Source organism: Limanda limanda, chromosome 1 (assembly GCF_963576545.1).
Source record: "Limanda limanda chromosome 1, fLimLim1.1, whole genome shotgun sequence".
Lineage (NCBI taxonomy): Eukaryota > Metazoa > Chordata > Actinopteri > Pleuronectiformes > Pleuronectidae > Limanda > Limanda limanda.
In genome coordinates this window covers 4,108,950-4,133,312 of record NC_083636.1, presented here as the reverse complement: position 1 = coordinate 4,133,312, position 24,363 = coordinate 4,108,950, and the positions used below count along the sequence as shown (strand labels likewise).

Genomic DNA, 24,363 nt, shown 5'->3' with positions numbered 1-24,363 from the left:
GCTGTTTCATACAAAACGTAGAAGCTTTCGATCAAAAGCTCTGCTCTGAAGATGCTCGGTTTAAAGTGCTCAGTGCATTTAGGAGGAATCCAAACTTTGCCTCTAGCTGCAACTAGTCACCTTATTGCGGGAGTAACATTTGATAAATCCACCTGCCTCTCCATTTCAAAGCCAGGTGTGCACGCTCCTTGGCATCACAATGGTTTTATAATGATGATTTGCCCTGTAGTGAGAGAGAAGGCTTCACCGTTTCACTTCTTGCACGAGCAGACCATCTGTGTGCTGACGAGTCTCAGACGTCTCATCAACGCCTACGCCAGCAGCTGCTTTTCAGTAAAGACGCTCGGATAAAACCCTCCGTGCACGACCTGTCCAGCTCCAGAAGACTCACAAACAATGAGCTGCTAAAGGAAAGTAGAACGAGTAGGAGCTAAAGAGCCAGATGTCTTTCTCACAAGCTGGTGGAGACCAAAACTGAGCTAAAAGGAGGATGAATTCACCACTGGGACAGAAAAACGAGGGAAAAGCAATCAGAGAAAAGAAAAATTGTGTACTTGCACCGTTATATTAGGAGGCCTAAATTGTAAAGGTACACTGAAAACACCAGAAATGCAAATATGCCAATGTGCTCTTCCTCCTGCAAATAGGTCAAAATCAATTCCTACAGACAGAAATTCAGGAAACAGACTGAAATCATCATGTTATGAAATTACTTCACATGAATGAATTTAAATGAGTCTGTCTGCATATCCTGGTCTGGCCTCTCGTGCACACACGTCCTGCGATGACCTTTAAAGAACCTGCAGCTCTCACTTTGTTTCTCTGAGTCTCCGAGGCGTCACATTTTGAAGGAGCACAGCAGATAAACTGTCAAAACAAAAAAGCACGAGCGAAGTTCTCTCCGTCGTCAGCAGAACGGCCGAGGAGTGTGACGGCAGTTTGTCACAGAGCTGCCCTGTTGGCATTCTTCACAGAGCTCAGACCCCCCCCCCCCCTCTCCATCTCATTCTGCAGCTCCCTTCATGACATCTGCATTTGTTTCACTTTCCGTCTCCTCCTTCAGAAAACACTCCTTCACACATTCTGAACACACACACCTGATTAATTGCTCCACACATCTCCACCTGCAGCCTGACGTGAGTTTGTGAGATTGACACATGGATGATGTTTTCGCCCGTGCACGCTCTCCACGCCGTGCACGCTCGCCACGCTCGCCTGCTTCCTGAGAGGAAGCAAATCATCTCCACAACAACAATCACTTCCCGTTTGAATCCTAGGCTCACTCTCTCCTCCTCTGTCTTCCTCTCTCGCTCCATCTTTCACTCTACCTGATTGCTTATCTCCTAATTGCTTTTCTATAAATGAAAAGTATGTGCACACACACACACACATCTAAAAACACACACATGTTCCATGAGTGAGCATGTGTGGAGGAGTGTCTCTAAAATCTTTGGCGGTGTGTCGTCCTCTAAACGTCTCATTACTCGCTTCTCGGGAGTAATTGCTGCGCAGAGCATTGGCTTGAGCGAGCCCCCCCCCCCCAGGGTGGGAATAATTCAAACTATGAAATTACAAAATAAAATCATCACTTGTTATTCAGCACGGGGAGCAGCAGGTCTGAGGGAAAAGCTCAGGCGGTTTCTGCCCCTGTGAGGAAACCTCCCACAGGAAGTGGCCGAATGTGAGAAATGTCTCCAGAGAGAATTGATCTGAACACAACAGGATTGTGTTTGAGTGAGAATCAGGGAAAACTGACGGGTTCTCATTAAAGTTTGAATCCTTAATTGAATTTTCATGGAAATCAAACCCAGATTTTTCTTCTCCTTGTGGTTGGTGATCGCAGGTCAGTGGACTCGGTCTCAGAAGGAATCCATTACAGTGTGGGTGGATCTGGACGAAGGGTAAATCCAGGATAAGGCTTGTTTTTTGTGGACATTTTCACCAATTTTCTCAGGGAATAATTAATGAATAGATCTTTATTTAAAAAAAAAAAAAGTAGGCATATTCAGGGAAGTGGGTCAAATATATAATCTGCATCAAGTGGCTGAACTGTAAACACTCTCGCTAACTCTCCTAACTTTATATCAGAGCTGCATTAAGTTACTTGCAAATGCAAACTGAATATTTTCTGCCGCTGCTTCACTTTGACAAAACCCAGAGTTGATTGTTGAATTCATTTAACCCAGCGAGCTGCAGGTCACAGGGTCAACTCCTCCGATGCTGTGATGCAGAAAGTCGTCGTTTTCTGCTGGAAAAATTTAAATCAAACTGAGCTGGTTTGGAGTCGCTGGAGAAGTGGAAACAGAAAACGATGCATCTCCGAATGAATGAAGTTATAAATATAAATACGAGCGTGTTGCCGTCAGCCTGACGTGACCCAATGTGTCTGTGAAGGCCTGAATTATCATCTCTGAAATATATTACTATGTGTTGATGCAACCGAGGTTACAGATTTATAATTCATATAGGAGTATCTTTATGTGTACATTATATATAAATGCATCTGTATCTACATTTGTTCATTTTTACATATACAAACCCAAGCTTGCAATGAGCGTGGAACAGTCTTGGCTGTGCAGCCGTCTCCTGGAGAGAAGCAGGAAACACAAAGTGAAACCGTGGGAACGAGGGCGGGTGCTACGAGAAGTTCCGGTGGGTTTCAAATGGAAGTTAGTCCAACGAGATTCAACACAATCAAAAAAAAGGTTTCATTGTTTCCCATAGTAGTGCATAAGGTGTCACAGTGGGGAGGTAACATGTTGAGGAGAATCCTGAACAGAGTTCACAGTGGAGACAATCGCTGTTGAATGAGAGTTTCACGACTCGGGAGAAGAACGGGACGAGAGGCGGAGCTCGGAGATGATGAGGTGGTGGTTTGTTTACGTCTATCTTAACGAGTTGTGCCATGGAAACCAACAGCCGCTCGGCTGTCACGGCCTTTATCTTCTCCACCCTCCGCTCCTCCCTCGCTGCTGCTGCTGCTCCCGTCATCCTCCTCTCTCCCCTCCTCCGCTCCGCTATAGCGCCACGTTGAAGTCGGTCACCAGGAAGTCCACGTGGTCCCTCTCTTTGGTCTTGAAGGCCTCGGCGATGATGCGCGCCGCCTCCCTGTGCTCGCGGCCCCTCATGGAGACACCGTTGACCTCCAGGATCACCTGGCCCACCTTCAGCTGGCCACAGTTATGAGCGGACCCTCCTCTCTGGGGAAGAGAGGGACAGAGAAAACATGGTTCAGGGTTTTGAAAAGTTTGGTTTGTTAAAAACTGCTTTGATCAAATACAGTCGTCACCACAAAGAAATCGGGTTTAACATCCGTACTTTTGATCTGTTCATACCCAAAGAAACAAAGTCGTCAGTGCCTGAGCTCCAACATTGTGATCTAAAGGTTCCTCATAAGCACAAAGAAAGAGAGACACACTGTGCACATTCATATAAATGCACACGCACACGTCAGGCCTCAGACTGAGAGAAGTCCTTCAGTACGAAGCAGCTGATGCACGAAATGAAAAGCTTCCTTCTGACTTGTGAAGCCTCGGCTCCTTGGCGGTGACATTAGAAGAGTCCGGGCATGAAGCAGCAGATCTCTGCCCAATAAATCCCAGATGGATGCATAAAAAACTTTGGAGCACCATCAATTTTCCACAGCCGTGGACACAGTCTGAACTGAAATTAACCGAAATGAACTGAAATGAACTGAAATGAACTGAAATGAACTGAAATGAAGGTGTTTGGTTCTGACTCAACATCCAAGAGGACTCCGCTGTGGACAGATTAAATCCTCAGGACACTTGACATCACTGTTTGTTGCAGAGGACGTCAGGACTTCCATCGTTGCTCCTCTCCTGCAGCTGCATCTTTAATCACAGTCGGACCAGCCTTTCACTTGCTTTGCATGGCTCTGCAGTGCGTGATTTACGTAATGAAGTCTACTTTTTATGGCACGAGGCGAAAAGCAAAAGACCCGACCGGGCCTTTCTACTGCAAACCTCTGCAGATCATGTCACTGCAGAACTTTTACATTTACAAAAAAAACTTTTAAAACCCTTTAAAACAGGGAGATTTAAGACGATTCCTGCTGTTTTTAGTGGTGAAATTCCAGCAATAACAACTTTGTAAATCCATTAAATATCAGGAGTGTGCCACGGAAAAACAAATCCCCTCTCGTCAGTTTCATGTTCTCCTCCTCTTGACTCCTGCAGCTGACCTCATTATGAGCAGCAGCAGCATCATCTCCTCTCTTATTTACTGAGCCTCCAACAATTACCCTGAGCTAGTGGAGCGTCGTGATGGGAAGATGGAGATGATAACAGCCTGTCGCCTCCCGAGAGGAGATGGGCGACTTGATAGCGGTCGGCTGGCTGGCGGCCGCTCACTCATTTGTGCTTCATCATCCCCCGCCATGATTGAGACGACCTGAGGTGGGAGACCTCGGCCCCAGGAGGACGGGGGGGAAAACAGACGCCACGGGTTCTCTTCCGACTACAGCAGCGAGACAAGGGTTGCAAAGGGGCCGAAAGTTTCCGGAAACTTTCCATAGGAAGTTAAGCTCGGGAATTTTGGGAATTTAGAAAAAAAATAAATACGCAAATTAAACGCTGAACAATAAAAACATCATTCAAAACTCTATTTTAAAGATGTATGGAACGTTGAGTTTCAACCCTCCACTGTGCATTCTTCCATCACATGCACAGATAACTCCCAGCATCCTTCACTCTACAGCAGGGCTATTGAGGCCTGCTGTAGTGTGCAGGACTAGTCAGGTAAGATTCCATGATATTACTGTGGAAAATATATTAGCATGCTGATTGAGGATTGTTCATCTGTTCATCTAGCCTATTTCCATTCATTTATCCATCAATTGTAAAATATTTTCACAGACCATTCCAATTGTTTGGCTAACTATTTATATCTCTGGCATTGCATTAGTGGTTTTTTACAAACTTTTTTCTCATCTCATTCTACAGAACAATGCCACGTGCACTATCTCATGTGTGGAGACATTTCACCCCATCCAATGTAGAAAGAAAGGCTGTGTACATTTGCAAATACTGTGCAAAGACCTATGTTAAGAATGACACAACGATGCAGAAGCATATAGTCAAGTGCCCACAGTTTCCTCAGGGCTCAAATCAGCCTATGACAAAACAAAATGTTTATATTTATGTCTGTATATGACAAGTTAAATACAGTTAGTATAAATTACCCACAAAATGTCCAGTTTATTCCCGTTAATTCCCGTATATTACCACTAATTCCTGTTAATTCCCATGGAAAGTTTCCAACTTTGAATATTCCTGGAATTTTGCAACCCTTAGCGAGACGCTAGCCAGAAACAAAACCAACTACTCCCCTGCAAAGAAAACGTGTCTTTCTGATCGGTGCTGACTGGGAGAAGCAGTTCAGGTTGTGTGCCTTGCTCAAGGGCCAAATAACACTGAGTTAGCGTCTCCCAGGTGTCAGAGCAAAGTTTTAACGGCTTATTTTTCCACCTTGAAAACAGCTCAGGAAAATCGCCCTCTGCTCCTCTATCAAGTGACCTGCAGGCGGCCGTGTTATTAATGTCTTTAAATAACAGAGAAGCCACTCGGTGTTATTGCTCAGGGACGAGCAGCAGCAGCAGCTCGCTCACGTCTCCTCTGATGATCGATGGCGTTCGGATCCAGACAAAGAGAAGTTCGGGTGAAATCGGTGGAATTAAAACGAACCCGAGCTGTAATCAGAGGCCGATGAATAATTTAACCTGATTAAACGTTTGGAGTTCAACCTGCCGGGATAGTTTAAACAAACTTTATCTCTGTTTAATGGAAAAGAGATTCTGAGTAAATTAGTCCTGAAGAGACATTTGTGTGATGTTGACTGTTGCTTCAGTTCAGTGGCTTCATCTCTCAAACCCGACAGGTTCAACATCCGGGCTGAAGCCAGGTCGAGTCACGACCAGTGTTGGGCAAGTTACTGAAAATAAGTAATTAGTTACAGTTACTAGTTACTTCTTTTAAAGATAATATAATTACTTCACCAGTTACTGTATATCAAAAGTAATTAGTTACTAGGGAAAGTAACTTTTAATTTACTTTCTGTTATTTTATTGTGAAAATGTTACATGATTTTATTTTGAAATGGTTTCGGTAGAGTCGCTGACATCCTGTGATGACGACAACAGCGCTACGGAAAAGGTTTATGTTTTTAGCGACCCTCCGAAGAAGCACAATTTCGTACGGTGTTCCAAGGACGGCTCAAATAAACGACCAGAACATCAGTTTAAGTCTCGACAATCTTTCGGGGAATCTGCTTCACTTGACTTCTTGTCTGCAAGTGTTCAGTTTTCACAAAAGAGAGTAACGTGAGTAACAAACTCATTTAAATTTCTGTAATTGTAACTGCGTTACTTGAGTTAAAAAAATACTTTGTAACATCATTGTTACCGCTAAAAGTAGTGGAATTACAGTAACGACCTGCGTGTCGAGGTGGAAATCGAATCAACGTGCACGACGCTGCAGAGCTGATCTTCAAAAGTCAACATTTGGTTTGCTAATAGCATAATTCTTTATATTACAATCGAAAACCTATACAACTGGATCCCCACTGTGAACTTCTTTGTATTTTCCATTTTATCTTCATGTCGCTCTGCTGCTTTGTTATCAATGAGGTGAAGGAAGCTGAGAAACATTTTCCCACGTAGCAAACAAGCATCTTTCACGTAATATTAACCAAGCTGCGTCCTGAAGCCAGGTCGTGTCGAGGTGCATTACGCTGCAGAGCTGATCTCCAAAAGTCAACATTTGGTTTGCTTATAGTATAATTCATCGCAAAAAAACAAGAATATTACGATTGAAAAACGTATAAAACTGTAGCTGATAATCTCTTACAAGCCATCGACTCTCCTGAAAAGCTCATACATAACAGCCCATAAATAACAGCACTTTACACAAACTTATAATAGAGATAATAATATGTCCAGAACTGCCACAGCGCCCCCTGGAGGCTGAGCAGTGTACGTGTGCTGTATCGTGCTGGAACATTCTGACTTGGCTCTTTCGCTTCTGAGGTCGCCTCATCCCTCCTCTCCTTAGCAACGCTCTCGCCTCCTTCCCTCTCACTTGCCTTCCTGTTCTTCCAGCCCACGCTTTGATTATGAATGTGCTGATTTCCAGCCCTTTTCCTCACCCCCTCCTCCCCCCCCTGCAATCAGCAGAGCAAACCCTCTTTTATTTCAATCACCACCTCTGCAGAGTCGCAGGTTTGAGCGACGGCTCTGAACACGGCTCGGACTCAGATTCCGCCTCTGGTCTGCAGATTGTAACTCCTGCTTCTTTGTGTTCGGGGGGGGAAATCATTAGAGCTGCAGACAGTTCTGATCTGATGCTTTGTTGACTTGCAAAAAAATACACACACAGGATACAGATATGTGTGAGCACGCACGGCAACAGTAATAGATTCCTTCAGGGGGCCACTAACACGTCAGGTCCAGTTTGGCTTCCAATATTTCAGATTTCACTTTGCACAGTCGGGAGATTTGAATTTCCAGAATTTCTAAACAACACACATAACGGGAAAAATGTAGCTTGTGCGACTCCACGGAGCTTCGATGTTAAATTATAAACACAAACATATCTTTAGCTTTTATATAAAAATGCTTTATAACCTCTCAAGAGTGCCTTTCTGCTGTCACTCCCAAATATCAACATACACATTATACCAGCTGCCGGGCGCTGGAAGAGTGACTGCAGTGACCCGCCTCCGTCTCCAGGCACTCAAGCCTTTTCATGGAGGCCATTAAAGTCGTAATCATCTTTGTGCGAGCGGCGGCGAGGACTAAATTAGCCCGAGTGTCAGCGTGAGTTCAGCTGCAGCGTGAAGCCGTGCGGCGCCTTGAAGGACATCGAGTCCCAGATTTAATCCCAGATTTAATAAAAGGTGAAGCTTTTATTTCCCCTCGTTCTACCCGACTCACCTGTATCGTGACGATTCGTGGCAGCGGCTGGCGAGTGTTGGCTCCGCCCTCGATGGCGATGCCCAGGGTGCCGGCGCTCTTTGCCACCCGGACCAGGGTCGAGGTCGGCTCCAGTAGCCCCGGCTGAGGTGAGGGATACCACAAGTTACAGCAGCGGAAGAACATCACTTTTAATCAATCATAAACCAAATATTATTCGTAAACTACGGACATTTCTCTGCCTCCTCTTTACTCCATCAAGGGTCATCAGGTGGATTTCTAACAAGGCATCTATGAAACTGTAATTTAGAGACTTCTGACTTAGTTTTAGATATCCTGCACCAGCTAACCCACTGTTTATTTTTACTGACAGAAGAATGATTGGAAACAAACGTCTTATTTATTCAAGTTTTTGAATAAAAACTTGAACTTGCTCTGGAGCATCAAGAGGTAACTGCTTTGCTCTCTAGCAGTAAAATGGAGCTTTTCTCTTTTTATACCATATTAAGTCCATTCATCCCTCACTTCTCCTATAGCCCTAAAACAGACCTGGATCCTAACGCCCCCCCTCGCCCCGATCCATCAGTGATTTGAGGGTTTGATTGGCGCGGCTCTCTTTGAGCGATGAGGTAAACGATGGAGCGTGTGATTGGGCAGAATGACGTGAGTGAGAAATCAAACACAAACAGTGAGTGAAGCAAAGGAAACAAAGTGAGAGCGAACAGACGGAGGAGAGAAGAGATCAGTTAGGACTGTGGAGGAAAAGATCAGCGATACATCACATTGATTTATCAACCTGTAACACACACACACACACACATAGACACACACAGACACACACACAGTTGTACTTCTATGCTTGTGAGGACCGATTCCAGCTTAAATTATTAAGGAACATCTAATTCTACCCGTAAATTGGCAACGCAGGACTTTCAAGTTCTTTCAAAACAAGTTCACCAAATGCTTTTTCCAGCCAATCAGTGTATAAATATATAAAAAAAGGAAAACAAAATAAAAATCTAATCACTGGTACTTTTGCTCAAATAAAATGTCTGTCTTACTTATTTTTTAAGGACAAAAATATCGCCTTACCTGTGTGGACAAGAAAATCTGAATGTTACAGTACTTTGTTGCTCTTCTACAGAAAAACATCCAAATTGGAGTGATTTTTTTTTCTAAATACAATGCCAAAATTGCCAAAATAACCAAAATTAAATGTAGACATAGTGCCAAAACATTAGTATTGCTGCCGTATTTTGAGAAATACAGGTGAGCGGTCCCCTGCCATCGACCGTACGAATCAGATGAACCCAACTGCAGAAAATACGATTCATTCTGATATTAGTTTAAAAAAAACAGATCACGTGAGGAATTAGAACCGAGAGATAAGATTAAAGCTAAGCTGCGTTCGTCAACACGTGGTTCTCATTGTGTGAACAGTGAGTTGTTTCAGTCTATGAAATGTATGTTATGCCAATGGTTTTATTTGTAAATGTGACAATTGTAAGTAAATGCATAATTAGTTGCTGAGATTATAAAGATTATAAAGTTTTAAATAAGGTTTCTGTGCCAAATTTCATGCACTAGAAACCAGTAAAACCACCAGAGAAAGACGACAATGGACAATTCATCTCTTATTCCTCCCATGATCCAGAAATTAAGCCAAGATATCCTGGATCCGGGAGCAGCCATCTTGCTCAGATGGTGAAATTTGGAGGGCAAACTCAAATTAAGACCAGCATGGCTCCTCCTCCTCATTAGAGGTTTATACATGTTATACTGTTTATTAATCACTGGCAGAAGGAGAAGTTCTGCTCGGCAGCTTTTACATTAAAACCCACTTCAGCCTCTGAACGGCCTTCGGTGAACAATCGGTCCAAAACACGTCCTGGTCCCAACAGACGGCCTCACTTCTCAAAATCTCATCTTCCCCACGAGATCTCCATTTCCCAAACACGTTCGCTCTTTTTAACAAATGCCCTCAATTTCACGAAGAGAGAGTCTTAGGTTTCCAGGAATGTTTCCACTTTCCCACAAACGTCCATTTTTCTAAACTGGTCTCAAGGTCTAGAGCTGGAATCAGTTCCTCACAGAGACAGAAACACAACAGTGCACAGACACCGAGGTCGACTGAGAACGTTCTTCATGTCCCGCTCGTTGTTCTGATACCCCCCCCCCCTCTCACCGGTTTGGAGGGGTTGCTCCCCCCGCCTCCCTGGGGGTCTCGGGGGAGGCGGGTGCGTGAGGAATGGGGGCTGATGTCTTTGCTGACGTGTGCTGACTCAGCAATGTCCACGCCACTGTCCTCACTGAGGGTCTGGCCGCTGTCTGACAGCTGGGACAGGGCGCCACCTGGGGGGGGGGGGAGACATGGCGTCAGGACTGGTTTTTAAAGTCTCTCTGTATGTAAACACGTTGATCACCTCCGCCCAGGAGCTATGGGATCTCTAGGTTCTCACTGGTTTAAGCTTTTTTCTAAAATGGCACTGGCAGCTTTTTGGATTTGTATTAAAAAAAGGATTTAATGTATGTTTGTGTGCGTGTTTATCTTTATTTATTTATTTATTTAAATTTTTATTGTATGTATGTTTAGGCAGTGAAGTTTGTCTGCATTTAATTGTGCAACTTATGTGGTGTGTGTCAATGTGTTTTGTAGGTTCTTATTGGAAATTAATAAAAAAAAAATATATATATTGTTCAAAAAAAAGGATTTAAAAGTTATTTCGATTTATCCATTTAGGGGTCATCAGTAAATACTTATTTGAGAGACATTTTAAATATCCTTTTACTGAAACTGCTCTAATTTCCATATTTTGATCAGGAGCTGATGATCCACATGTATCAGACTGTTTCTGAATCCCCGGGTTTTACACCGAGAGACAAACTGCAAAATGTTTCTGGAAGCAGAGATTCGTTCCCAGTCGATAAATGTTTTACGTGAATGGTTCTGAGTTCTCGTGGTCGTGTGTCCAGCTCCATCAGCAGCTGCACTGATAGAAAGCAGCTCGGCCTCGGGAGCAGGAGCCGGGTTTCTGTCCTCGTGATGCTCTGGTAAACCGCTGAGTGACGACAGACCTGCTCTATCACTTCTGACTCTGGATTCACCGGAGGAAGAGAATCGGCTCTTTGCAAAAATGTTCTCATGAAACAGGTTTTTTTTCGAGTGCAGAAAATTCAGTTTGGTTCTTTTCTGCACTAAATCTATATATTAATTATTATTATTAATTATAATATGCTGTCTACATATTCTTACACTCATAGTATATTATATTATCTATTGTATAGTCAAATACTTATATTTTTACCTCTACTATATATCATATCATATCATACTCTTTGTATATTCTTTGTATATATAAGTCTATATACACATATTTATACATGTATACATGTTATTATTATTATTATATTTACTATTATTATTATATATACTGTTGCTGCCACTATTACTATATACTGCTATTATATTGGTATAATTACTATCATATATAAATATATATTATGTTACATTATATACTATATATACTGTACTATTTTTATATACTGTCTAACAATAACATTACCATCATATCATCAGTACTATTACCATCATCTTGCCACTGCACCTTATCTACCTATTTATCTTGTGTTTGTGTTTTTATTCTTTCTACCTCAATATTTTTGATTTTATTCTATTGTATTGTATTTTATTGTATTCAAATATACCGGCTGCTATGACGACTTAATTTCCCTTCGGGGGTGAATAAAGTTATCTATCTATCTATCTATCTATCTATCTATCTATCTATCTATCTATCTATCTATCTATCTATCTATCTATCTATCTATCTATCTATCTATCTATCTATCTATCTATCTATCTATCTATCTATCTATCTATCTATCTATCTATCTATCTATTAGAATTGTTAGGGTGTCAGTTTGGGCTCTGGGAGTTTATACCTAATGAACACATGAACTAATGATGTAATTATTAGCTTCGGGAACATGTGGGATTTGACCTCTTGACCTCCAGGGATCCAGGCTCCTCACCTCGAGCTTGTGGCAGCGGCCGCACCTCGTTGACGTCGGGCTCGGCGTTGGGCCGGTGAACCTCCACCGTCACAAACTTCGGTTTAGCGGCGGCGGAGGAGGAGGAGGAAGCTTTGGACATGGACACGGGTTTGAGGGGCAGAGAGGGGGGCGGGTTGGGAGCCGGGAGTGGCGGGGGGGGTGGAGGAGAAGGGGAAGGGGCGGCGGCGGCGGGTTTGGTGCCTCTGTCGGGCGACTGCACCCGGGGGAAAGGGCCGATGTTGTGCCGGGCGACCATGGAGAACTGAGCCGCTGCTGCCTGCTCCTTCTTGGAAGGCAGCGAAGGGTCTCGCTTCCTGACGGAGGCGTACTCCTGCGCCGGGTCCCGGGCCGCCGCCTCCCGCTGGTGGCGTGCTGCGGGCGAGGCGGAGGAGGGGGCGTGTCCCGACTCTTTGCTATGGCCGCGGGTGGGCGGGGCCGTGAAGTACAAGCCCGAGTGGGAGGACTCGGACGAGGGGCATTTGTTGAGCGGATCTCGTCTGCTCGGGCGCCTCTGCACCCCCGGGGGGGGCGGGGGCTTGAAGGAGGGGGGCGACTCTGCGGCGGCGGACTGAACATCATCCTGGAGTGAGAGGATATAGTCATCATCATTGATTAGAGCTGTAGCACAATATACTGCATTAGGGAACTTGGGCATCAAGGGACTGAAATCATGAAATCAGTTTGTTTGCATAAAGAATAATTACATTCACACATTGACACAGTTTCTACAAGAAATGAGCTGATCTGTGAATTTAAAACAATCCTGTCTGAGAGGCCACGGTCACACATAAGCAAATATCAAGAGTCAGAGTTCACGGAGGCTGAACTCCACGAGAAGCCAAGGCTGTGGATTTACTGCGCCACAGGAAGTAAATGTTTTATTCGCCTCCTTGATCTCAAAGATTGAAAGTAAAGCCAAGATGAAACATTCACGAACATGTGACCGGGTCCTGAAGGTATTTATTGCCAAGTAGGTATACACCTACCTGGAATTTGCTCTGGTTATTATATTAGAATTGTTAGGGTGTCAGTTTGGACTCTGGGAATTTATACCTAATGAACACATGGATTTAAAACAATCCTGTCTGAGAGGCCACGGTCACACATAAGAGAATATTGAGGGTCAGAGTTCACGGAGGCAGAACTCCACAGGAAGTAAATGTTTTATTCGTCTCCTCGATCTCACAGATTGAAAGTGAAGCCGAGGTGAAACATTCACGAACGTGTGACCGGGTCCTGATCCCGAGCAAAACAAAACACTTTGAGAACTTCAGCACAAGTTCATCCTTATTTTAAAGATCTTTCGTTTGTTTTTTAGCTTGTTTTTAAATTTTTACAAACATGATGTTCTATGCACATTTTAAATCAAGCTTCAAACCCAGTTTTCTTACAGTTTTTCTCATCGTTCTAACCCACACGACTGCATCACACACACATTGAACCACTCCACCGGTTTGAGTCATAATAACAGTTTCTGTGAAAACATCGGAACACCGGAACCTTCACCTGAATCCTGCGTTTCCAGGTTCAAATGCAGGACACTCAAAACCAAACAGTGGGATGGAAATACATGAGACATGAGTGGAGACACAAAATGAGCATGAAAGAACATTTTTGCCAAAGGAAAAAAAAACAAGGTATGATTTGGGCGAGCGGACTAAAAGCTTCCTCTGTGACCTTCCTCTCTCCCTGCTGCTGCTGCTGCTGCTCGGAATAAACAAATGAGATCTCTTGATGTCGCTTGTTGCTTTGGAAACCGCAGTCGCCCTGCAGTGAACCATTTGATTTTTTTGTAACCTACGGTGCAGAAGTGAGGTGGCGTCTAAAGATCTGCTCTCCTCTTCCCACCGAGCAGAGGAACAGATGAAGAAACCCTCCAAAGATAGACATTTCACTCTGCCTGGTGCAAACTCTACCTCAGTTTCTCTGTGTTTCAGGTACGTCTGTCTCTGATTGGTCCTTTTTAAACATATCCCACCCATATATACAGTCTATGATCCCACCCCATAACAATTCTCTCCCGGGTCGTCTCTATCCGGCCGAAGCCGCGGCCGGCCGAGCTCACCAGAGAGACGTCGGTCAGCAGCGTGTTCAGACTCTCCGGAGGATCCTTCCCGTTAGTCTCTACCACGCTGTCGTTCTACAGGAGCAAGGGAGAGACATGGAGGAAGAGGAGGAGGAGGAGGAGGTGAAGTGAAGAGGGGGGGGGGGGCGGCGAGGAAAGACAGAGGAAGCAGAGAGATATCACAGTGAGCAGATGTTGCACACAGATGTGCGTTTATCCCAGAACAAATGCCAAATGAGATCCGGTTGATATTCTACGTCCACGCCAGAGGAGAAAAGACGTCAATATGAGACTCAAAGTCCAGTAAGGCAAATACACAACACACACACACACACACAAACACACACACACACACACACACACACACACACACTCGGCTATCAGGTCTTCAAAACACACATGCTGAGAAATCGATTCAGAATCATCAGCTCAGTTCAAAGCAGCTCGGTCCCACCGGTGGAGACGAGATAATCTGTGTGTGTGTGTGTGTGTGTGTGTGTGTGTGTTTGCGTGTGCGTGTGCGTGTGCCCTGAATTAAAATCTCTCGCTGAAGAAAAACAAAAAAAACAATCACTTCAGATTAATTACCCCTCGTAGCTGCACCGGGAGCAATTACAGACAGTTTAGTTATCAGCAGAGTTCATCAACTGTTTAACACTTGCAGACGGCGCCGTGCACAGTGAGCAGTCAGAGAGTGTGTGTGTGTGTGTGTGTGTGTGTGTGTGTGTGTGTGTGTGTGTGTGTGTGTGTTTGTGTGTGTGAGAGACATGTAGATATATTAAGGTTTAAGTAGTAACTATGGTTAAGGTTCGGGATACGGTTTTGGTTTGGCTGTCCACAGTTAATGGAAGTCCATGCAAACCCAAATGTGTGTGTGTGTGTGTGTGTGTGTGTGTGTGTGTGTGTGTGTGTGTGTGTGTGTGTGTGTGTGTGTGTGTGTGAATAATACTTCTGCAGAGAAAGGACGAGCGAGAGGTCGTAACAACACAACAAGTGTTTTCTGAATTCTTAACACCTCAGACAGAAGAGTGACTCATCACTTTGTGCAAAATAACAACTGCTCATTTCAAAGTGAAAATAAGAAGAATAAGAAGGAAGAAAAAACAACAACACTCCAAACAAACTCACGGCAAAAAGACAAACCAAGGACTGAGGTAAAGTGTGTTTGTGTGTGTGTGTGTATGTGTTACACAACTTCCCACAGTTAACAGCTCTTTGCTCTCCTGTGCAGGTTTGTGTTTTGAAAGCACTCAGCGAATCCTACCTCCATCATATCTATGAGCCACAGCAGTCTTTCCTATAAAGGGGGAGACGAGGGGGGGTGGAGGTTTTTTTTTGGGGGGGGGGGGGGGGGGTGAGGTGGCACAAAAACACAAACCCATCAAGCATCAGCAGCCTTTCCAATCTGAACAGGAAGGCAGTGAAACGTAACGTGGTTCAGCCCGAGGAAGTCCACACGGAGAGAGAGAGAGAAGGAAGAACTGTCCTGCAGCAGAATCTGTTATAACCCATGAAAACACACACCACACTGGCCTCGTTCTCCTTCTCACACACACACACACACACACACAGACACACACACAGACACACACAGCCAAGGAGGGAAAGGACGACAAAGCCAAGAAATCGGGAGAAAGTGAGAAACAGCAGCACTCAGGTGCACCCACCCACAGTTCTGCACCAGGGTAACCCCTTATTGCCTGAATTAATTTCCAATTATATCAAAAAAATATTATTTGTGTTTTTGGCTGTCATACAGATGCTAAATTAAGTGGAGATTGTTAATTTCAATATAGCCTATATTGAAATTAACAACATTATATAGCAACAATAGATATAAAATTAAGGTATGAGGCGTATGAGGCGGTATGAGCGACATTAGGCATAATGGGGCATAACCGTAATTTAACAAATTTTCCTTGCTGCTTTTGCTTGAAATTGAATAACAACATATGTTTCTGTACAATCATTGCTGTTCCATCATCACAGTATTTCAAATACAGCTTAAAACCTCAAAATAACTTTGCTGCACAGTACCAAGGGGCTAGTGTGTATTTTCCACTCCGACCACTAGGTGGCAGCAGAGTACTTCCAATACCTTCATGGTATGTGTAGAATTTGCACCATCAGGCATTAGTGGGATAAAAAGACCAGGATGGGGTTTGAGGCGAATTCGCGACATTCGTCTACAAGGGTTAAATGTTTATGACCTGAAACCTGTTTGACCTTTCCATATACCTGTTTGACCTTTCCATTACTTATTGACTGGCCAAGGAAACCAATGGAAATGTATGTAAATGATTTGTTCCTGTGCTTTGGTTCCTGTCTGAATCTACCCTACAGAACCAGTCTGAACTGGCTCAGGCAAACAGCCTTGTTCTCCTGTATAAGATCTGTGCATGTGACTGTTCTTCATCTTCACTCTGAGAGCCTTGTGGTTTCTCTGTGTTGTTCCTTTCTGCAGAAAGCCACTTAATTAAATAAACGTAGATAACTTTGTTGTTTCCAGCCTCTTGTATCTCCAGATTTCCGTCACGCAGAAGTGAGGAAATTAATCTCAAGCAGAGCGAGAGGTAAAGACAAATGATGATGAATGGAAGGCCGTACCCGTGCAGAGCTGAGCGTGGTGTTGGTCATGAAGCTGGCGGAGGACGAGTTCAGCGTATCCGGGTACGACACCATGGACAGGGAGTCGGGCTGCCCCCCCCCGGCTTTGCCCTGCCGCGCCTTCAGGGCCTGGATCTCCCTCCTCAGCACCATCCCGTCGAAACACTCCAGGTCCTGAGGGGCGACCAGGCCGCGGACCTCGGACAGCAGGGAGAACTGAGGAAGAGGAGAGACCTTTAGAACCAGGGTGGAGTCCAGGTTTAAACTCTTTAGACTTTATTCTAAACTGTCCTGGGCTGTAAAATACTTTCTTCTCAATAAAATGTTGGTTTAATCCTTCCTTTTATTATTTTAATTTTTTTTAACTTCTACAAGGCACTGGTTCTGCATTTACTCTGCATACACTTTATATTTATATATATTTATTATAACATACCTTAGAGTGTGTACTGTATTGGATATATACACTTACCGGTATATATCTTTGTCTTAACACTCCATTGTTATATTCTCTCTACTCTATCATGTACTGTTGTTGTTTAGCTTGGGAAGAGGAGAGATCTTTAAATCAAGGGTGGAGTCCAGGTTTAAACTCTTTAGACTTTATTCTAAACTGTCCTGGGCTGTAAAATACTTTCTTCTTAATAAAATGTTGGTTTAATCCTTCACTTTTTTTTAGATTAGATTAGATTCAACTTTATTGTCATTGCACAGAACAAGTACTTATACAACGAAATGCAGTTTAGCATCTAACCAGAAGTGCAAAAAAAGGCAGTAAAAGAGCAGAGTAATGTGTATATTTAAGTGAAAATGTAAATAAATAAGATCTGTACAGTAAGAAATATACATGGAATATTACAGTATTAAGAGGAATTGTATGATATAAACAGATTCTTCATGTGAAAGTCAAGATTTAAATTTATCTGAAATCATATGAAATAAATAATGATAATATCAGAGAATTATTATATTATTTTAATTGGTTTGTCTCAGGCACTGGTTCTGCATTTACTCTGCATACACTTTATATTTATTATTATAACACACCTTAGAGTATGTACTGTACTGGATATACACACTTATATATTTTAGTCTTAACACTCCATTGTTATATTCTCTCTACTCCATTATGTACTGTTGTTCTTTTCTCCTCCAGCGAGCCGGTACAATAATTTCCTCTGGGATTCACAAAGTCTTTTCTTATCTCTTCGCTTCTTGGCCGTTGCCCCGGAGGCTAATTCGTCGATGGATGATTTGCTCAGAGACGGATCCTTTATAAACCGGGATTAAATTGAACTTTAATCACGACTGAACTGACAAGTTACTGAGAAGGTTGAACTTAAATAACGGCCGAGGCACCGGAGCAACTATAACTACAGAGTTCTCTATTTGAATCTCACTTTCCTCGATCATAACAGTTGTTCAAAGAAGAGGAATGAGGCCGTTTAAACTTCATCATCAAACTTCTTTTGTGTGAGAAACAGTTTAATGTCTTTGCTTTTCTCTTTAGAAGTGGGATAGTTAAAAGAAGAAGTGGGGACGGTTCTATTTACGACCTTTTGTCATAAATCTGGAGAACCATGCGTTCTGTATTTTACGGTGACTTGAAGAACAACTTGGGTTTAACTCATCAAACTGAGTTGGATGGAAGGATATAAGTTTAAATGATCGTGATCCAACTTTGATTTTAGACAAACTCCTGCTGAACAATATAAAGAACTAATCCAGGAACAGTAAATCCTGTTCGAGCAGCTGTGCTCCTGAGAAACTGGAAAGTAAAACTCTATGGATTTATCGTCTTTTTCTAAGGTGAACTACAGCAGACAGTGAGAAACACTTTCAGGTGGCTGAGGCGGAAGCAAAAACAAAACCCAACTGTGAGCAATCGACAAAAAGGCCGAGAACGAATCTCAGAAAGAATCTCGAGAACCATCAATTCAAACTGTACACACACAGATTCCTGCAAAAGAAAAATCAATTCCCTCATCATCCTTTTCCTCGTCTCAGATGAACTTCTTACTTTGGCGTGCGTGTTGAGGAGCTCGAACAACGCCATGACCAGCTGCTCGGCGCCGATGTGCCCGTCCCGGTACTCCTCCACGTAGTAAACCATGGTCTGCCGCTCCACCTCCGTCAGTAGGTGGCGTGCCTGCTCCTCCAGCATGGCTCGGGACTGGTTCACCAGGCTGGACAGGGTCACCTGCGAGCCCGCCACGCCCTTATAGAACCCGGGCTGACGGAGAGATGGGAGAGACGGAGACGTTAAGGGAGTTTTTACTGCTGATTCAGATTCCTTATTTATGAGGTTTCCTTTTAGGAGGTGATGAAGAGAGGGATAAAGTCAGAGTGAGGAGGTCGAGAGCAGGTGAGGGAGAGGAGTAAAATGGGATGAGACGATGTTTAAGACGAGCGAATGTGAGGATGATGGTGGGAAGAAGAAATAAAAAATGAGAAGAGGATGAAGAGGGGAAGAAGAGATGGATAACAGGAGGAAGAGGAAGGTTCACACATGTAATTTCATCATTCAGGAGTCAGTGGAACATGTTGTGATGGATACATACCAATAAAAGATTTTGATTTCATATGAGATATTCCATATTTACCAGAGCCTGTCCGATTTATCAGTCGGCCAATAACAACGTCCGATTTGACCTTTCAAAGACATATTTGTATTCGAATGTATCATCTTTATTTTACAGAAAGAACATTGCGGACAAGATGTGCATCTATTTTACATATGAAACAAACATTCTCTATATTAAAGTTCTTTATAGTTGGTTGTACTTGTGTTTGCTTTTGATTTAGTTGTTTCCAAATCCCGATCGAAACAGCAATTTGCTTTTTGCCCGTGAGTTCCAAGATTTGTTGGCGAGAGGAAGTTCTGGACAAACACTGACTCAGGTGCAGTGTCTAGTTTGAGAAAAGGCCTAGAGGATGGGGGGGGGGGGGGCAGGCGGAGGTTGGGAGGAGACAATGTTTTAGACGAGAGAATGTGAGGATGATGGTGGGAAGGAGGAATTAAAAATGAGAAGAGGATGAAGAGGGGAAGAAGAGACGGATAACAGGAGGAAGAGGTTCGAACATGTAATTTCAAGATACAGGAGTCAGTGGAACACGTGGTGATGGATACATACCAATAAAAGATTTTGATTTCATTTGAGATATTCCATATTTACCAGAGCCTGTCCGATTTATCAGTCGGCCAATAACAACGTCCGATTTGACCTTTCGAAGACATATTTGTATCTGCATGTATCATCTTTATTTTACAGGAAGAACATTGCGGACAAGATGTGCATCTATGTTTAAATCTCAAACAAACATTCATTCTCTATATTAAAGTTCTATGAAGTTGAATGTTCTTGTGTTTTCTTTTGATTTAGTTATTTCCGACTCCCGATCGAACAGCAATGTGCTTTTTGCCCGTGAGTTCCAAGATTTGTTGGCGAGAGGAAGTTCTGGACAAACACTGACTCAGGTGCAGAGGTGCAGTTTGAAAAAAGGCCCAGAGGTGGGAGGGGGGGTTGGGAGGAGACAATGGAACGTGGACAGAAACAGACCAGGATCCTAAATCACGCCCACATGCAGAGAACCCAGCATCAGTCTTTTTATCCCAGGTGTATAAATGATCCAGTTCCTTCCTGCTGCTGCTGCACCTTCACTCGTCATCATTACCACATCACCAGATCCTCACCAGGAAACAAACCTTTCACACATGTCTGAGGTTTCTGTTTTTTTGCCAAATCACACAAACACAGACACTTCAGAATCTGTGAATATCACTTCCTCTCTGCACATTTGATCCTTTCTTTCCTCTCGACGCCTCTTCGTTTATCTCCTCGTTAGCACGCCGCTCGTCTCTAATTAACTCCTTAATCAAAGGCACCGCTTCAAAGTCACCGCTGCGGGGGGGGGGGCTGCGTGTCTGCCTGTGTTCACCAGATGAAGAAGCGGGATCCCGGCGTCGTCTTCCTCAACCCCGACCCCCCCCCTCTGACTCTTCACCTCATCCTCAGCTCTTCTTCATGGCCCTTTCGTCCGACTGCATTATCGACGCTACCTGTTCCAACTGTTAAAAGCTCAAGGTGAACCGTGGTGCTGCCCGGCTCGCATCCTAATCGCCTCGGTTCCTTCCAGGAGAGTTTCTCCGGTGCATCCGTGACCCGGCTGCTTAATTCAAGAGTGGCGTGGAGTATGCGTGTGGGGGGGGGCGCCGGGCACGTGATCGGTCCCTCCCTCTCTCGCTGTCACATCAAAGGGCAGATTGACACTTGAGGGAGTTAATGAAATCGGTCGTCACTCAACCGGAGAGGAACACCTGCAGCTTCCTGCTGATGCACCAGGACCCTCCCGATTCCAGATGTTGAACTCGAACCAAAACCTCGGAGTTCAGTCTGCGGCCGGAGGTTTTCCAAATACCAGATAACCTGATTGGCCCTTTTATCCCGGCCACCGACAAACACAACAGCCACGGCCGTCCAACATCCGATCGATAAAGAGCAAATCAGATAAAAGCCGAATCACAACCCGGGACCTGGAAATGTCAGGAGCTCTATCTCTGCCTCAGCTTGACTCGATTTAACCAAACAGAAGCTGAGATGAAGTTAAAAAGGCGTTTTCCCAACAGATAGAAAGCTGTTCTCCCCTGTGTCGTGTGGACTTACACTTCCATTAGCCTCAGCTTTAACTCCTGGAACACACACTGCTGCCCTGAGGGTCACACACACACACACACACACACACACACACACACACACACACACACACACACACACACACACACACACACACACACACACACACACACACACACACACACACACACACACACACTGCTGCTGCTCCTCCAGTGGAATCATAGTTTGTTCCTCTCAACACCGACGACAATATTCAAACACAATCTGAAGAAGACACTAAACTTTTCCTGTTTACAGAGCATAGATATAGATTATGGTTTTCTATTTGTTAACACTACAGCAGCTGGAAACTGTTGTATGTTGTATTTAATAACGTGATTAAGACGTTTACATAATGCGTCAGAATAATCCACGTGTGCTAATTTGATTATTTCTTATTCCAAATATGACCTTATTAGGGTTTAGGTCGTCAGAAAAATGTTGTTTACATGCCAGCGTCTTAAATTTAAACATATTCTCCACTTGTTCTATTAAGTGTGATGTATTTCTGCTGTGTTCACTGTGCACTTCACTAATAATGATTCAGATAATGAGTCATCAACAAAGGCTGAAGCACCTGAACAGACCGGTGCACAACACTAATCACACAAAGTGCCGAGAGGGTCTTTGTGTGTTTGTTGTTTCTAATCTTTCTTTGCCAAAGTAAAGTTTCCCTTTAATTTCTCGGCTCCCTGCTCTCGCTCCAGTTTGCAGCTTAAGGAAAATATAAAAACAGGATGTGGAAAAATCACAAGATGAAAAAGAAGCCAAACCAACAAAAATGGATTGAAGCACAGATTGTGTTTAACCTCACCGGGCAGATGTTGTTATTGGGACCTGAGGAGGAACAGCTCTGTCATGTTGTTCAGAACCAACTGACACATTCCAACCACAGACACGTTTACTGCTTCACTGGTTCTGAGCACAAGGTTAACTCCAACATTACCAGACATAACGTCCTCAAGGAAACAAGAGCTCATCTCTGACAGTGTGATCAGCTTGTTCACTCACTTCTCCTTCTGCACAGAGGGAATAAATGTCAAGGACGATGGCTCATAAATTAGACATTAATAATTCAATATTTCACTATCAAACACAAAAGGTCGACCTCAGCACAACATTTGATTCGCTACACAACGTTTTAATGCATGCAAACATATATTTCATCACAATCCATCAGAGTGGTGAAGTCAACTGATCCCAGACAAACACAACCATCAGCATCATGACTGGAAACTGGAGTTACAGAGGAGGAGGAGAAACCAGGACATCTACTGTGGCCTAGTTTGGACCGAATTTTGATTTACCAGTTTTTACAAAATAAAACATGGACTTAAATGACAACATGGGAGCTTGAGACTCAGAAAAGTCTGAGCGAGACCAAACACTCATCGTGTTAAAGGGACAAAGCTGCTGCTGCTGCTGCTCGGGGACGAGGAGCAACTTCTCTGCAGAGACTCGACTTTCACAGGATTCATAAATCGTCATCACACTCACTATCAAAGTATTTCTAAAGTATTTATACTGCTCCTCAGCTCTCTGCAACAGCTGACGTGCTTTCTTCTCTTTGTTTACTCTGAATGGTGTGTGTGTGTGGGTCTCTGTGTGTGTGTGTGTGTGTGTTTGAGTGCAGATGAAGGGGTTTGGTGGGTTGCTGCAGTGTGATTGGTTCTATCAGTGTGCATCACTGCAGAGGAAGTGCAGCTCCCAAAGTTAAAGCTCTGTAATCTTCACACCAAGATTGGTGAAAATCCCTCCGTGTGTGTCCACAAACACACACACACACACACACACACACAAACAAACACACACACTCAGCTACGACTGACACTCTGTATATCTTCTTTAACGCAGCCTCAACCTTGTGTTTCTGTTCCATCCGATGTAATGCAATAAACCGTGTTTGTCAGACAGAAGCAATATTTACCTTTTGTTATTGGCAGTAACACAATTTGTCGTCGCTTAAAACAACACACACTCGTTGTAGATCCAAATGGATGATGTGCAGTTACCGTGTGACCTTTGCTTCATTAATTAGCTTAGTGGTCTGGGTTTGGCCTTTGGGGCTTCAATTGCAGGATGGAAGGAGAGAGGAGGGGCATGATTGTGTAATTGTGTAAGCGTGTAAGTGTGTGTGTGTGTGTGTGTGTGTGTCCGCAGGCACCAGCCGGCCGTGAGATGACCGGAGGATGCAGGGAAATTACGAGATGAACACAAACCTCTGCACAGTCACATCATTCAGAGAGAGATTAATATTCATGGCGAGGACGTGTTGACACAGTGTGAGGTTCCCGGTGTGTGTCCACTTTGTGTGTCCACTTTGTGTGTCTCATGTGGAGGAGCTGCAGGGGTGTGAATTACCCCCCCGCCCCCTCTCTCACTGTCGAGCCCTAAAGCCCTGCTGCTACACATCTGTCCAACTTAATGTCCCTCCCTCTCCTTTTCTTCTACTGTGTGTGTGTGTGTGTCTCTTGCTCACACACACACACACACACACACAGGGACAGTATCACACAGTAGATGCACGTCTCCCCCCCGTTCGTCCTTTAGATGTCCTGCTTCGTTCTGAGCTCGCACATTTCTTTATTTCCTCCACCTTGGTTTCTGAGAGATTTCCTCTGATAAAGCTGCTGAAGGATGGCTGCAACAAAACAGGGTTATGTCTTCTTTTTAATAAACGCCATCTAAAAAAATCTGTATTCCATCGCATGCAGTGACAAAGGGGTTGAGGTCGGACCAGGCCAAATTCTTTCCCTTACAGCGAGATAACTTTAGGTCAGAGAAGTCTGGTCTACGAAGCTTCTTGTCCTTAACGCTGTCGTCCAGCCGGAGAGTTTTAAAGCTTCTTGGTACTTTTAGCTGTTTGGATGAGTTAAGAACATTTAAAAGAAAACAGTTGCAGAGAACGAAAGGAACATTTGTAAAAGGGACAGTCCAGCTGTGAGGGAATCTGCTTTTAAAAGCTGCTGCTGAATTTAGAAACAGTTCAAGTCTGTATTCGTATTAGAAGATGTACGGATCTTACGAATTCT

General features: G+C 43.9%; 1 protein-coding gene across 1 annotated transcript in view; it reads right to left on the bottom strand.

Annotated features, from left to right (window-relative positions):
• Positions 1–3,017: 3,017 nt before the first annotated feature.
• whrna (whirlin a) overlaps positions 3,018–24,363 on the bottom strand; it is a 99,643-nt gene continuing 78,297 nt past the window's right edge. Inside the window, exons 6-13 of the mRNA XM_061075722.1 lie at positions 18,676–18,888; positions 16,656–16,871; positions 15,313–15,345; positions 14,049–14,123; positions 11,963–12,563; positions 10,116–10,282; positions 7,952–8,074; positions 3,018–3,200 (exon numbers count right to left, since the gene is read on the bottom strand). Of these exons, the coding sequence (XP_060931705.1) occupies positions 3,018–3,200; positions 7,952–8,074; positions 10,116–10,282; positions 11,963–12,563; positions 14,049–14,123; positions 15,313–15,345; positions 16,656–16,871; positions 18,676–18,888 (1,611 nt within the window). The remainder of the gene's footprint in view (positions 3,201–7,951; positions 8,075–10,115; positions 10,283–11,962; positions 12,564–14,048; positions 14,124–15,312; positions 15,346–16,655; positions 16,872–18,675; positions 18,889–24,363) is intronic.